This window comes from Micropterus salmoides, unplaced genomic scaffold (genome assembly GCF_014851395.1).
Source record: "Micropterus salmoides isolate LMB-PRFRI ecotype aquatic unplaced genomic scaffold, ASM1485139v1 Ms_hic_scaffold_10, whole genome shotgun sequence".
In the NCBI taxonomy this organism is placed as follows: Eukaryota; Metazoa; Chordata; class Actinopteri; order Centrarchiformes; family Centrarchidae; genus Micropterus; species Micropterus salmoides.
This window is the reverse complement of record NW_024040041.1, coordinates 27869791-27884290: the sequence shown is the minus strand read 5'-3', so window position 1 is coordinate 27884290 and position 14500 is coordinate 27869791. Positions and strand designations below refer to the sequence as shown.

Sequence of the window (14500 nt, the reverse complement as noted above, 5' to 3'; positions counted from 1 at the left end):
AAAGCACACAAGCACACAAGCACACACACACACACACACACACACACACACACACACAAACCTATATTCTGGTGTTTTTCACCTATTCCCTGAATGGGTGAATGAGCGGGTCCCTTCCTGCACAGTAAACACAGCATTTCCATTAGTGTTGGGAGTGTGTTCAGTGCTCTGTGACTCAGACACTGCAGCACTGTGACTTTGTGTCTCCAGCTCAACCGCTGCTCTCTCTAACACAGAGCCTCAACAACATGGCCTCTGGTTTGTGCCACTTCACAGGAGCTATAGGGGCTACACAATGCTTTCCAAAGTGATGAGCTACTACAGGTGAAAGGCAGGGCACACAGTATCTGAGGAATTAGGGGTAAATAGCTTTTGTAACAGTCCTTGCTTTCAGCCACTGATGTACACAAAACTGACACACACACATACACACACACACACACACCGCACTTGTACCCGTAAGCATGCCCACATGATAATTTCTCTGTTATTTGCACACACAGAGGCAGAGGAATATGTAAATAACTTGAGAGGGGAATATGGATCTCTTGTGCTGGGAAAGGAATATGTTAATGACTGATGGTATGAGTGTTAATCAAGTGTAGAGTGCATAAATACGTTAAGCAATGTTGTGCACTCTATGCAGATTCAATGAATAGGGGATGGCAGCATGTAAATCGCATGATTCACTGACAGAAAGTCAGTAGTTAAAAACATATAGTTGTTAGTGTAAACAAATACATTAACTAGGAAATGAGGGGGGAAAAAATGGTGGATGTATCTGCACACGTGGATGATATTCTATACTGCTTGCTCCCGTCTGTTTTGCATTCACAACCCAAATCAAGACGCTGTGATAAGGGCTGTCGCAGCGGCAACAGTTGCCAGGGAAACCTGATGGCAGGATGCTGAGGGTTGGAGGGGACAGAAGGGGGGGAGGAGGGGACGTTTTATGCGAGGACATGGGTACAATGCTCAGGTTGATTTGCTACCATTGAAGGAACACTGGCTGGCTCGTTGAGATATGGCACCTAAAAGGAACGTGACTGACAAGGGGCAACGGGGTGCCTTACGAGGCGCCGATGGTGACGCCGTTTGGCGCATTTGTCTGAGTGTGTAGTCATGGCAACGAGGTGTTGACATAGTGTAATAGCACTCTGAACACTGTGATGGCGATGACATTCAGGAAAGCACAGAGCGAGTGAGAGTTAGCTTGTAAACCAGAGAAGGGCCTTTCCTGTCCCCCTGTGCAGAAAAAAAGGACCTAGTGCTGACCATTTCACATTCGCTATGTCTCATCTCAAGCAGAGCCAAAGGGATACAAACAGTTATACTACAATTAAAATTGATTATAACAAAAAGAAAAAAAAAGCCACCAAATTTCACAGACTTCAACTGCCATTTTATGTGCCAGGTTTTTTTAATTTTCAAAGTGACCTCTGCTAACAGAACATCTCTCATAATTATAACCAGTGTAATTAGCTAATTATAATAACAATAACAATATTACAATAAAGATAACACTTGATTTAAAAAAACAGAAAATAATCAAACTAGATAAAATCCCAAAATGAAAAACACTTATCATAATAATTTTGTTTTTTAAAAGAGATCTATAAGGTTCTACATTTTTTCATTTAATTGTCCTTTTTCTTTAGAAAAAAATTCACTCACCACTGTATACTGTACTGTATGTTACCTTCTCCTTCACTGAACAAGCTTCGCTTACCTTTAAAAATGCTTGGCAATGCCTGTCGTCCATTTAGCTCCCTGCTGCCTTGAAATCCACTCATACACGATAACATTGAGATACAGTTGTGAAATCCCCTGCAAAGGAGCAGTCTTCATCAAAGGTTCATGTCCTGTCTTTAATGCGTGACAACATGAGGGGTCCTGACTGCTTGAGACATCAGAGCAGACGAGTCAGTGAAGGCTGGACTGAGGAAGCCATTTTGAGGGCCAGGTTATTTCCTGCTGATGCATGTGGAGTTCACTTAGTGGCACGCTGAGTCCGTCCCACTGCCGTTGATTAGCCGAAGCCCAACAGGATCAGTCATAAAACAACTTCAGTGTCATATACAAATGGGGGAAAAAAGTACTTCTCAGCTATTTGTAGGCACAAGTAGTAATAATAATCCTCATATGAATAATAATAATGATAACCTAACAATAATATGTCATATCATCATTGTGATAAATCTTACATAATATGTAACCGAATGTTGAACAAATCTAGAATTTGTTTTTACAGAGCATGCTAAATTAGCATGTGCACCTTTTTGAGTAACATGTACAATAAAATATTGAACATATTGTTGATCACTTAATAATCATTATGACAAATAAAGCTAAAGCTTGTTATCATTATTACCATTATGATCATTATTATCAATACTATAGCTATACTGTATACTAAATGATGAAGAGCTGTAGTTGTATTCATATTTTCGCAGTAGAGCGTAAAGATCTCCCTTCTCCAATGACCCTGTTCAAGTGAATGCGACAGAAGAGGGAAAACACTTTGTGTGGCTACAAAAAAGTCAAGACCAAAATAAATTCACTCAAACACTTTGCCAGGTTTTTGTTTTAGCTCCCTCTCAACGTATGACACTCTCCCTCATGTGTCTTTATGCTGCACAATTGGAGCGGCCATCTTCTTCCAAGTTTGGAAAAGTTGTAAGGGAGGGCCACCACTACAACAGCTCTGTGTATTTTTTTTTTTTATATATTCTTCAGACGTTGTAGTTTTCAGTCAGAGGCTTGATAAAGATTCTTTATAATTTATTTCTTTGAATGAAAATATATTTACGTTATATATAATATGTACTTTCAGTCCTTTTAATATCTCTCATTGTCCTTTATGCCATGAGGTTTTTCTTCTCCCATGATAAACCACTCTGTTTCTCTCCTGCTCCAAAGAAGACAGTAGCCAGTAAGGTGTAAAAGGGAAAGTGAGAAAGTGAGAGTGAAACCACTCTGAACAAACAATTGTTGTACTGTCTCCCTGCAAAGTACTAGTCTGATACTGGTGTCCTGGACAGAATCGCTGCACTGCTCTAATTTTGCTTTCTCTGTTTTGTTTTAATGCTTCCTGGAAGCCTGGGACCATACCACTCACCCAAACCATTGTTTGATTTTCAGTGTCTCTGCCAAACACTAATCTGACAACATGTTCAATGTCCAATGTTATGTCTCCCTCCAAATATATACACTGAATGTGTCTGGAAATATACTAAGCAATCTGTATAAAACCTGGAGAGGCTCATTGCACATGTGTATTATTCATAGCTTTCCACTGTGACTGTGGACACAAACGAAAAGAGTTTGCTTGATCTTGGACTTTGGCAAAGACTATAGCAGGTTGCACAAATAACTGAATGATTCTGGTGTTTGCAGTTTACATCATATATGTTTGTGTCTAAATTAGTTGAACAGTATGTGCAGATGCTATTGGTGGGACTAGAGCTAATCAGATATCATACTCTGTCTCCTTCAGTCTTTCTATCTGCTTTTTTCTGTCAACAGACTGACAACACAAAGCAGTGACATATAATCTTTTCTGGAATCTGTCCATGAGGACAGTAGGCTACAATCAGTCTCATATACTCGGTCTCACAGGCTCTATCTGTCTCACTGTCTTTATCCAGCATCTCTTCTTTCTTACCTTACTTCCACCCTCACTTTTACTCAAATTTGAGTCTCTTGCACATTTTCCTTGGAGCCACTCTTAAATAGCAGGGGCTCATTCTGGCTTTTCCCCATAAGGCCTTTCAGAGAATTGTGGAGACCCAACTGGGGCAGGGGCACAGGGGAGGGCAGGGTGCCACCTGTGGGCGTTCCTCCACTGTTGGAGGTTGGAATCTGGGAACAGGATATGGACGTGTTTTGAGACTGAGAGCAAGGCGAGGGGTTGTTGTTGTTGTTGAGGCCCACACCAGAACCTGTGCCCATGCCCAGGCCCATCATGTTGTTGTTGAAGTGATGGGTTTTGTAGTAGTGGTTGAGGTGCTCCGATCGAGCCAGGTTAGGCAAGTTGACCATCTCTGGGTGGTGCAGTCTGAGGCTCTGGCCTCCTCCTATCCCACTGCTTCCGCTCTGCGTCATGGTGGAGCCTCCTGAGATGCCGCTGCCCCGACCACTAGCTCCGGCCCCCAGCTCATCCTCAACATTGATGATCTCAATGGCACGAGCAGGGCCGTGGTGTTTATGCAACTGATGCTGCTTCCTCAGCTTGTAGAAGACCACCAGCATCACCGCTGCCATAAAGGTAATGGCTACGAAGCAGCCAATGATGATCTTGGTGGTCTTCATCACATCATCCAGGCCTGAGAAGCCTGGCTCAGTGATGGGCACAGTGAAGGTGGGTCGGGTGGCCCGAGGAGACGAGGAGGACCAGCCAGCTGACAGAGAGGAGGCTGTGGTAGGAAGACCTTCTGGCCACAGGTGGCCCGAGGGAGTGGGGCCTGGGTGAACACGGATGAAGGTCTCATTGATGTCTACCAATGCAGACTCTCCTGGGTTCTCCACTGTTTCCACAGTAACTGTTGTAAAGTAGGTGTAGTTGACACTGGCATCAGCAGCAGTGACATTGAGGACAGCAGTTGCTGTGGTATTGCCAGCAGCATTGGTGACCATGCAGGTGTACTGGCCAGTGTCACGCAGAGTGACATTCGTGAAGTTGAGTGTGCCATCATGCAGGACAGATATCCGCACCCGGTAAGAGCCATGGGTCATTAAAGTGCCATTAGGGGTGATCCAGTTGACAGATGTTGTGGAGGTGCTTGTGCGACACTTGAGCTCAGCAGCCATACCCTCAGTGACATTGAGGTCGGTAGGTGGCTCGACAATGACAGGCGCATAGCAGGTGAAGTGGCTCTGGTCAAGCTCTCCAATATATTTGCCCTTTAAGAATGGGGGAGCATGGCAGCGGGCACAGCAGGTGGTGTTGCTGGGCACCGTCTCTTTCAACCACCAGCTCAGCCAAAGCACATCACAGTTGCAGATCCAGGGGTTGTGGTTAAGGTGTACCCTCTCCAGCTGGTGAAGGGGTGTGAAGAGGTCATGGGGCAAGGAGTGCAGGGAATTATGGGACAGGTTGAGCTCTTCAAGGTTTTTCAGGTCATCAAAGGCATTGCGCTCAATGACGGACACCTGTGAGTGCATGAGCCACAGCTTGCGGAGAGACACCAGGCCCTGAAAGGAACCAGGTCGGATGATCTCCAGCCGGTTTCCTGACAGCTCCAGCTCCTCCAAACGCACAAGAGCTGTCAGTTTGGGAATGTCTTTCAGCCCACACATGCCCAGGTTCAGGTATCGTAGATTGACCAGGCCCACAAAGGCTGCATCAGAGATGAAATCCAACTTCTTGAGCTCACCCAGATCCAGGCGACGTAGCGAGGGCACACGGTGGAAGGCATAGCCCGGCAGAGTCTCAATGGGGTTGTTGCGCAGCCACAGCTCTCGTAGCTTGCTGAGGTACTCAAAGGCATGTGATGGCACCAGCGTGAGGCGGTTGTCGAACAGCTCCAGTGTGTTGAGGTTGGGGAGGCCATTAAATGCGCCTACTTCAATCTGACGGATCTGATTCTTGGAGAGCTGGAGGATCTCAAGGTGCCTCAAGTGCTTGAAAGTGTCTGACTTGATAACCTGGAGGGACAGATAATGATGAAGTTACAACCCAGCATGTAGAATGATAAATAATATGATTATGATTGAATTAATTATTTTATTTTCACTAAGATTTGTGGGGTTACATTTGAAAATCGAAGGGTTTGGACAAAGTCAAAGTTTTACATCTTTGACCTAACTTACACTATGTGGAATCAACTATCTACATTATGAAGTTGGTACAAAATATTATTTGTCTGTTATGTTATTACTTGTAAGGATCACATATAGCAAAAGCTTTCCTAAAAGTACATGTTTTATTCATTTATTTTTGACTTATGATAGAATAGCCTACTAAATATACAGCATATAACCTTTAACATATATATTTTTTTAATTTAGAGGAATCTTTTGCAAATCATTAAAAAACACATAAAGGAAAAAACCTTGTCAATTAACGATTCAAAGGCACAAATATGGAATAAAATGGCATGAATCACGCATGTTAAAAAAACAAAAAAAACAAATATAAATCATTTATTTTTCTGCTCATAACAAATTACCCTTCCACCCCAGTGACTATTGCTGCCAGGGAAGGTAGGCTTTTCACAGACTCCCTCTGACTGCAGACAGTGACATGAGCGAGTTAAACATGTGTGTTTCCCAGCATCTGTTTTGGCTCAGGTTTATTTTCACCCCCAAAATACAAGACGAAATATACCCAGTGACCAAATAAGGTTCTTAGAATTCCTTCAACAAATTATTGTATGACTGTGGTACCACTGAGCGGCACAACTTTAGATGCGCTGAATGTGAAAAATGTTAATGTTAAACACTAGACATTATTCTCTAAGAGCTATGGTAAACTTACTGTAAACCTAGTCCTATTCCTAACACTGACCTTATTTCTGCTCCAGACACTCAAGTGCTTTTCACACTGTTGTTTTAGAGAGACTATGGGGACTTTCTACTCACACATTATAATCCCTTGATAATAAGCTGATTATCAGTGTAGGACTATTCACATCAAGTGTTACCACAAATCACCACAGAAAACAAAACTATGGCTCTACATTAATACATTTTTAGAATTTTCCATGAAATTTTTCTTTAATCCTTTTTACAAATGAATAACAAAAAGAGAATGTTTTTTTCTGCAGGAAGACATAATTCTACAAAACATGGGTGCCACGGCTCCTGGACAGCACACACTAGCATTGGTGTGGCTCACTTGGCCATAATTTGGCGAGGAGTCAAAGACACACTAGCTAGTGAGCACGACTAAAAGCCCCTTAAATCGCTGGTTGTTTGAGATATATGTGGCCAAAGCCCCCTGTGAAACACACAGACACTCCTGGAGACAGGCCATTGCCTCTTCTGTATGTAGAGCAGGAGAGTGTGTGTGTGTGTGTGTGTGTGTGTGTGTGTGTGGGGGGGGGGGGGGGGGTTAGGCAAAGAGGGGGGGGGGGGAGGGAGAGGATGTTAAGAGGGGGTGGGAGCTGTCAAGGCTTTACTCTCAGGGTACTCAGTGAAGGAAAAAATAAGCCAGAGAATCTAGGATGCCTTCAGGTGTTAAAACATTTTTAGATTTTTAATCATTTCAAGTGGGGCTGGAGGATACAACAAACCAAATCGGAATTTGTAGGCTAAAAATGAAACGCAACGAATACTGTTATTATTTAAGTACTTACATTTTTCTTTCATGTCATCATGTCATCAAATCATGTGGCATGATGTCCTATTTATGCTCTGTTATCGGCACATAATGTTCAATAGGATATTTTCTCAGAGGAATAGAACAAATCCAACTTATAAAGCAGTTTGACATAATAAAAGATGCACTGGACAATTTTAACAATGTTTAGGATACTCGTTGCTTTTTAGTAGAGGATATAAAATGTAATGGAAATTAATTTAAAATCACAAAAGAACAAAGCACTGTCAGCACCATGAACAGGGATCCAATTACTTCAAATGCTGTTGCAAAGAGTAAAATCAGCCCACTCTGTTTATAAATGTAGAGATTCATGTGCTTTGTATCGATGGTCTGTGGTTAAATGATCTTTCCTTGCAGCTGTAAAGCCACAAAACGCTGTCTAGGGACTCTAGATAAATTGGTAATGCATACAAAAGGCAGCATGGTGTCATGGAAATATGCCTTGCTTTCAATTCATAAAATATTCCCTCAGTTCAGCAGAGGCTTAAGTGGCTTTTTCTACCATTATTGCTGCTTACGTTTCTGTCTTTTCTCAGAACTAAAGTTTCTAAGGGAAAACCTGTATCAACAAGTCGTAACATCCACAAGTGGCTGCAAGAGCAAACCATCTCTCTGATTATGGACAAAAAAGGTGTTTAAGACACATATAGTACTGTATGTGTGTACTATACAAGATTTGTCTCATCTAAAATAGCAACAATTATAATAAATGAAATCAATAACTGTATTAAGATGTAAATAGGCTATGCACTGAAAAGAAATAGTGAAAACTAGAGACACAGACATTTCTAAAACATGATAAACTGTGTGTATATCTGTGATTTATGCTGAGTTGTCATTAAAAACCATGATCTCCAGTCTGTCATCATTATGTGAGTGAACAACCAGCAGTCAAAACAAAAAACCCCAACATTAATATTTAGACAACCATTCATTAAATTACGATAAATAATATGAATTTTTTTATTTTTGAGAACTAACTGGCTTGTTGTCATGGCAACATCTGTATGTTATGTGTTTCTGTGATGTGATGATGTTTTTTCATGTGATATAAAGCATTTCCATGCTAACTATTCTGTACAAAATGCACAACACAAATCAATATTGACATGAGATGATTTGACAAAACGAGTGAATTCCTCCAGCCAATATTTACCTGTATGGAGTTCTCCTGCAGGTTGAGGTATCGCGTGTTGACTGATATGCTTTCGGGCACCTCCTCCAAGTTTTGCCTGGTGCAGATGACTCGGCTGGCCTGGTTGGAGCAGGTGCAGAGGGAGGGGCAGGAGGAGGTGGCTCCCACCAACTCCGGCCCGGGGAGGAGGAGCCGCAGTAGCAGCTGGGCCAATAGAAAGAGGAAGGGGGAAGGGCCGGAAAGGCAGGTCAGCGTGGCGATGCGCATGGCAACTGGGACATGACCTTGCTCTTTAATCCGAAGGTACAGGTGAGGTGACTCCACGCTGGTGGATTTGCGAGAAAAGGTTTATTTTCCCTTTGGTCCTCAAGTGGCAATTTGTTCTTTTTAATTCTGCATCCTCTGAGATGTTTTTTGTCCTCTGTCGATCTCTGTGTTTTTACCTTTTGTTTTTTGAACATAGAAATATGCAGATAAACAGATGTTATTCCCTTTTCTTCTTGTGTTGTCTGGGGATTTGACTGAGGCTTTTTGTCAAGTGAGAAGAACCCAGGAGTTACTGTGGAAGAACAAAAGAGAGAGAGACAAAGAGAGGGAGAGAGAGAGAGCAGATATTAAAGACAGAACACAGACTGCGCCTCATGTTATTACCAACAGAGAATGAATAGAATAAATAATAGGAAGACATCTACAGTATAGCTTATCATGGGAGGGATTGTCAAAAAATCTTTGAGAAGCATTAGAACTTCTGTCACTGCTTCTATCAAATCCCACATAATCCCTGAGCAGACATTTAGTCAGAAATCAAATCCTCACACACAGGGCAGGTGGAAGCCGATTTCTGTAATTAACGGTTCAAGGAGTGGTACGAAAATATGGAAACACACAATCAAAAGTGGGACAATAAGGTATTTCTGCCTTGACTGCATTTAGCATGTAACCATGAATAAATCAGAGAGACATTCATCTGTGAAACACTGGTATAAACTGTTGTAAACAGTTGAGCACTATCACACACAATCACGCAATCAGGCAGCAATGTGTCTCTTGTAGATCAACTCAGGAATTACATTAAATGGCTGAACTTAGGTCCCACTCTAGGGGTATTGCAATATTGCAATTACTTTCATTATCAAAAGCTTTTTTTAATAAAAAGGGTCAGTGACATGATGCCTACATTTTATGTCCAGCTGCATTTTTATTTTCATTTAAAAAAAAGGTTGAAAGCATAAAACATACCATATAAATGCAGGACCTCTCTCCATATATGTAATTACTTTAATTTAAAAAAAAACATTAGTTTTTCTGATAATTGAAGTGTCAAAATGTCATGTGGTATGATCGTCTGGCCATGACTTCTGCTCTGAAAACTTCTTTGAAATTACTTTAAATCTATTCAAAATTGTGTTTTGCCCTATTTGTGTTTTGTAGTCCAAAATTGCAAAACATCTGTATTTCGATTTCCATAATAATACACAAGCAAACTTTATCCGATGATGTCCATTGTATGAACTAAAATGCCGTATGACCATCTACAAACAACTACTTAGGGACTCTTATGTTGAAATCCATTTGAAGACAGGAAGTTGCATCATATACCAATTTGCCAAGGACCCATGGAAACAGCAAATAGGTTTAAAACTCTCTCTCAGATCTAGAAAAAATAACAATTTTAATCGCTGATATGTAGTTGCCACTTTTGTGGGGTGGCATGACCTCAGAAAAACATTATATAAAGTTATTTCTCCAATATATATTTTGGTTATAAATTTCATGGAAATGGCTTTGTGGGAAGCTAGCTTGTTTTGTTTAGGTGGCCTATTCTGTGCCTTTTGTCTAAATTAGAAAATATAATGTGGTGCGACAAAATATCTATAGGCAGTTTAGTTTTTGTGCTTTTATATTCAATTGATAATTTGTACATATAAAGTACTTTTATTGTAGTATGATTTGGAATAGATTTTTTTGCAATTTGACTTACTTTTTCGGTAGCACTTTATAATAACTACACACTATAAAGCATTAGTTAAGCATTAGTAAATAAGGAATTCATCATTTATGAAGCATTATTCATTATTCATTATAAATGTTTTGTTCTTTATTATCTACACACTATAACAGTTAAGTATTAGTACATTTTTAATTCATCATTTATAAACCATTGTTCTTACGTTAATACACATTAGTAAGTCATTTATAAACATAATTTATAAAAATAATGTTGTATTCTTTATTAATAAGCTCGTCTATAATATGCTTAATAATTGTATTTTCATACTTTATACATGATCAGTTCACTATTTATAAATGAAGTATTATTTTAATGACAACCATTTATATATGAGTTGTTAATGGTTCATAAGATCATTTGGAAAGTTAAAAAAAAAAAATGACATAGGTTAACTGCCTGTTTTTTGATACTTTCCCGAGAAAGAATATAAACAATCTCAGCATAACTCGTAAATCTACCAGTGGCAAAGCAGTCGGAGGATGTTGTGAACACAATGTCATGAATTGTGTGTTTTCAAACTAATCTCCGGAGGTACTTTTGGATGTGTAAGCACATGTAGTACTTTCAGACGTATTTTTATTTACAGTATTTATGATAATACATGTTAAAATAATTTCCTTGACTAAAATGTGTAAACTATGTTCAGTATTTCTTTGGTTTTATCTGATTTATTCTGCACTATATGTGGAGACTGGTTTTTGAGACCCTGGATTGTAGCCTAGAGGTCAACTCTTCGCTGGATGCAGATGGCGAGCGAGTCTCAGAGATGATGCACCCAGGTGCTTCAGATCCCATTCAACAGGACTGACACATCAGATTACAGGACACTGGCAGATAAGAAAGATCCACCACACGTTCATTATCCTGCCCAGGTAGAGGTACAAATAACTGAAAGACACTGGACACCTTTTACAATTAAATTTTTTATGAAAGAGCTCTTCTTATTCTGGGGATTGTTTCAGTCATGGTTGGTGCATTATGAGAGTGTTAAAGGCGCTGTAATAAACCTGCCCACTTTAATCACACACAGTCTCTTTCTTACCCCAACACTACTTCTCAGAACCTAGGTTGGTAAGTTAGCTAAAGTTCTACACAAGTGTTAAATATTCTACACCTGTCTTTAGCATTCAAAAACTATGCCACAGGGCTTTCCCTATTACATTGAACTATGATGTTAAGGGCCTCCCAAGTGTGTTATAAAGGACATAGACCATTGGTCCATATGTGACGACTTGGGAGTGAGAACGGGTTGGGTTGTAGATGGTTCATTTTATATCAACAGTTGTACAGTTTATGCAGCAATAGTCTCTCGTGTTGTTGTGTTTTGTTTTGTGAATGAATGGGTGAAAGGCATTTTGTAATAAATAATATGTTCTGTATCCCTTTGTAGTAAATGCTTGTAACTACCTGAATTAATCATGAAATACTTTATTAACAAATTGTAGTATCCAATATTTGTGCATTTGACTCATAACAGTTCAAAATAGCACTGTAGCAGCAGGACAGAGGGTCAGTGACCTTCTACGGGGAGAGCAGTGATTGGTGGTCATATAGGGACTGAACCCTTCTATAGAATTTGACCTCTAACCCCTTGTTTTGTTACCTCAGAATAGTACTGTACCCTTCTATGGGTTTGACCTTTTATTTTGCAGACTCAAACCCTTCTATGGTACCTAACAGATGCCTAAACATGTCCTATATAAGCTTTCAGTGGTCATCGGGCTGGGTCACTCTCCAAGCTGCTGCAGAGCTTGTAATTGATGCTGAACTCCTTGATGTAATAAACTTTTATGCTCAAGAACAGTGTCAAGCGGGTTCCTTCTCAACACATCATCGCAGCATTATTGTTCGGACACCACAAAATGTTTAGAGAATATCTATTGCCTTTAAATTTCATTTGTAAATTGTTAATGAGAAGTAGATAATCTTCACTTTAGATGAGCTCACGCAAAATACTTTACTAACCATTAGTAACTACCAGAATTAATCATGAATTGCAGTATTAGTAAGTGTCATAAAACATCTATGGACACGCACTATTAGACCATTTCTAAATAACTACATGTCAAGTTAGCGGTTGATCAAAGCACTGGGGGGGAGTAAGATTGGTGTCTTTAAACGGAAAAGCAACCCTTTGCTCGTCCCATCACAGCAGATCTCTGGAAGCGCAGATCTTGGAGATTTGATGAGGAGTTCAGAGAAACGGTACCAGGCCTATAACGGTGAGGTTTTTACCCTGTAAAGTTAGCTGGGGCATCTTTCAGGTAGTCTCAGTAGCATCCTTTGGGCTTTGCCACTGGTAGATTTACGACGCTGAGATTGTTTATATTCTGTCTCGGGAAAGTATCAAAAAACAGGCAGTTAAGTAATCACTTTCCAAATGATCTTATGAACCATTAATAACTCATATATAAATGGTGAACCGATTATATATGAAGTAAGAAACATAATATATATATGTATAATTATGTTTATAAATGACTTACTAATGTGTATTAACGTAAGAACAATGGTTTATAAATGATGAATTAAAAATGTACTAATACTTAACTGTTTCATAGTGTGTAGATAATAAAGAACAAAACATTTATAACTCAGCAGAGACTACTGGATGCGCCAAGGGTCAAACTAGCGCTGCTTTAAGGCCCGTATTTTTCATGTGGGCTACAGTCTATGGTAAGGAAGAGACATGGTTGAGAAGGACGGCTTGACCAGAAACCATACTTTTACTTTTTTCCTGTGTTAAACACAAAGTCAATATTGAGGGTTTTTTTATTCGGTTGCGTATAGAACGCAAGTAACGTTCTGTTTCAAAACGTTATTCACTAGTTTTACTTTGAAAGCGTAACCGGACGTTGCGTATTTATTGTTGCTAGCTTGACCACCGAGATGTCCAAAAACAACACTAAAGGGGTGTTAAGGTGTTAACCCAGGCCGTAGTAAAGCTGAGACTTAAGCCTAACTAAGACTTTTTTCAATCTTATTTGTAATGTTTTGTATGGACAAGATAGTCCTTACTTTAGAGAGAAAAATGATCGTATGAACCATAGGCGCATATATATGTTTTTTCATTGGAATAACACTTTTTATCAAATACAATCATTAAGCACATCATTGATGATTTCTCTTAGAGAAACGGTACCAGGCCTGTAACGGTGAGGCTTTTACCCAGTAATGTTAGCTGGGGCATCTTTCAGGTAGTCTCAGTAGCATCCTTTGGGCTTTGCCACTGGTAGATTTATGAGTTATGCTGAGATTGTTTATATTCTTTCTCAGGAAAGTATCAAAAAACAGGCAGTTAACTTATGTCATAATTTTTTTTAAACTTTCCAAATGATCTTATGAACCATTAACAATTCGCATATAAATGGTTGTCATTAAAATAATACTTCATTTATAAATAGTGAACTGATCATGTATAAAGTATGAAAATACAATTATTAAGCATATTATAGACAAGCTTATTAATAAAGAATACAACATGTATAATTATGTTTATAAATGACTTACTAATGTGTATTAACGTAAGAACAATGGTTTATAAATGATGAATTAAAAATGTACTAATACTTAACAACTGCTTCATGGTGTGTAGATAATAAAGAATAAAACATTTATAACTGTGTTTATGAATGACTTACTAATGTGTATTAAACTATGAACAATGCTTTATAAATGATGAATTCCTTACTTACTAATGCTTAACTAATGCTTTATAGTGTGTAGTTATTATAAACCGACCTCTATTTGCTGTGTCAAACCCAGGACTTTCACACAGGAGAACTGCATTCAAGTCCCCTGTACAACCAAGTACATGTAGAGTTTTAAGTTAACTTACATAGCTACTTTAGCCCTAACAAAATATAGCAAAGCATTTATTAAATGGAAATGGTGATGCCTTGAACATCCTGTTGTGTACACAAGCGCACTGGACTTCACTGTCTTTTAAATACTGTAAAACTTTGATTAATAGTCCGGGCTTTTATTTGATAAAATCACTGAATTGAAACTGCCTATATTTGGGACAGGC

General features: G+C 39.4%; 1 protein-coding gene across 1 annotated transcript in view; it reads right to left on the bottom strand.

Annotated features, from left to right (window-relative positions):
• Positions 1-1396: 1396 nt before the first annotated feature.
• lrrc4ba (leucine rich repeat containing 4Ba) overlaps positions 1397-14500 on the bottom strand; it is a 37775-nt gene continuing 24671 nt past the window's right edge. The window contains exons 2-3 of the mRNA XM_038706439.1: positions 8481-9018; positions 1397-5646 (exon numbers count right to left, since the gene is read on the bottom strand). Of these exons, the coding sequence (XP_038562367.1) occupies positions 3688-5646; positions 8481-8726 (2205 nt within the window). The 5' untranslated portion in view covers positions 8727-9018 and the 3' untranslated portion in view covers positions 1397-3687. The remainder of the gene's footprint in view (positions 5647-8480; positions 9019-14500) is intronic.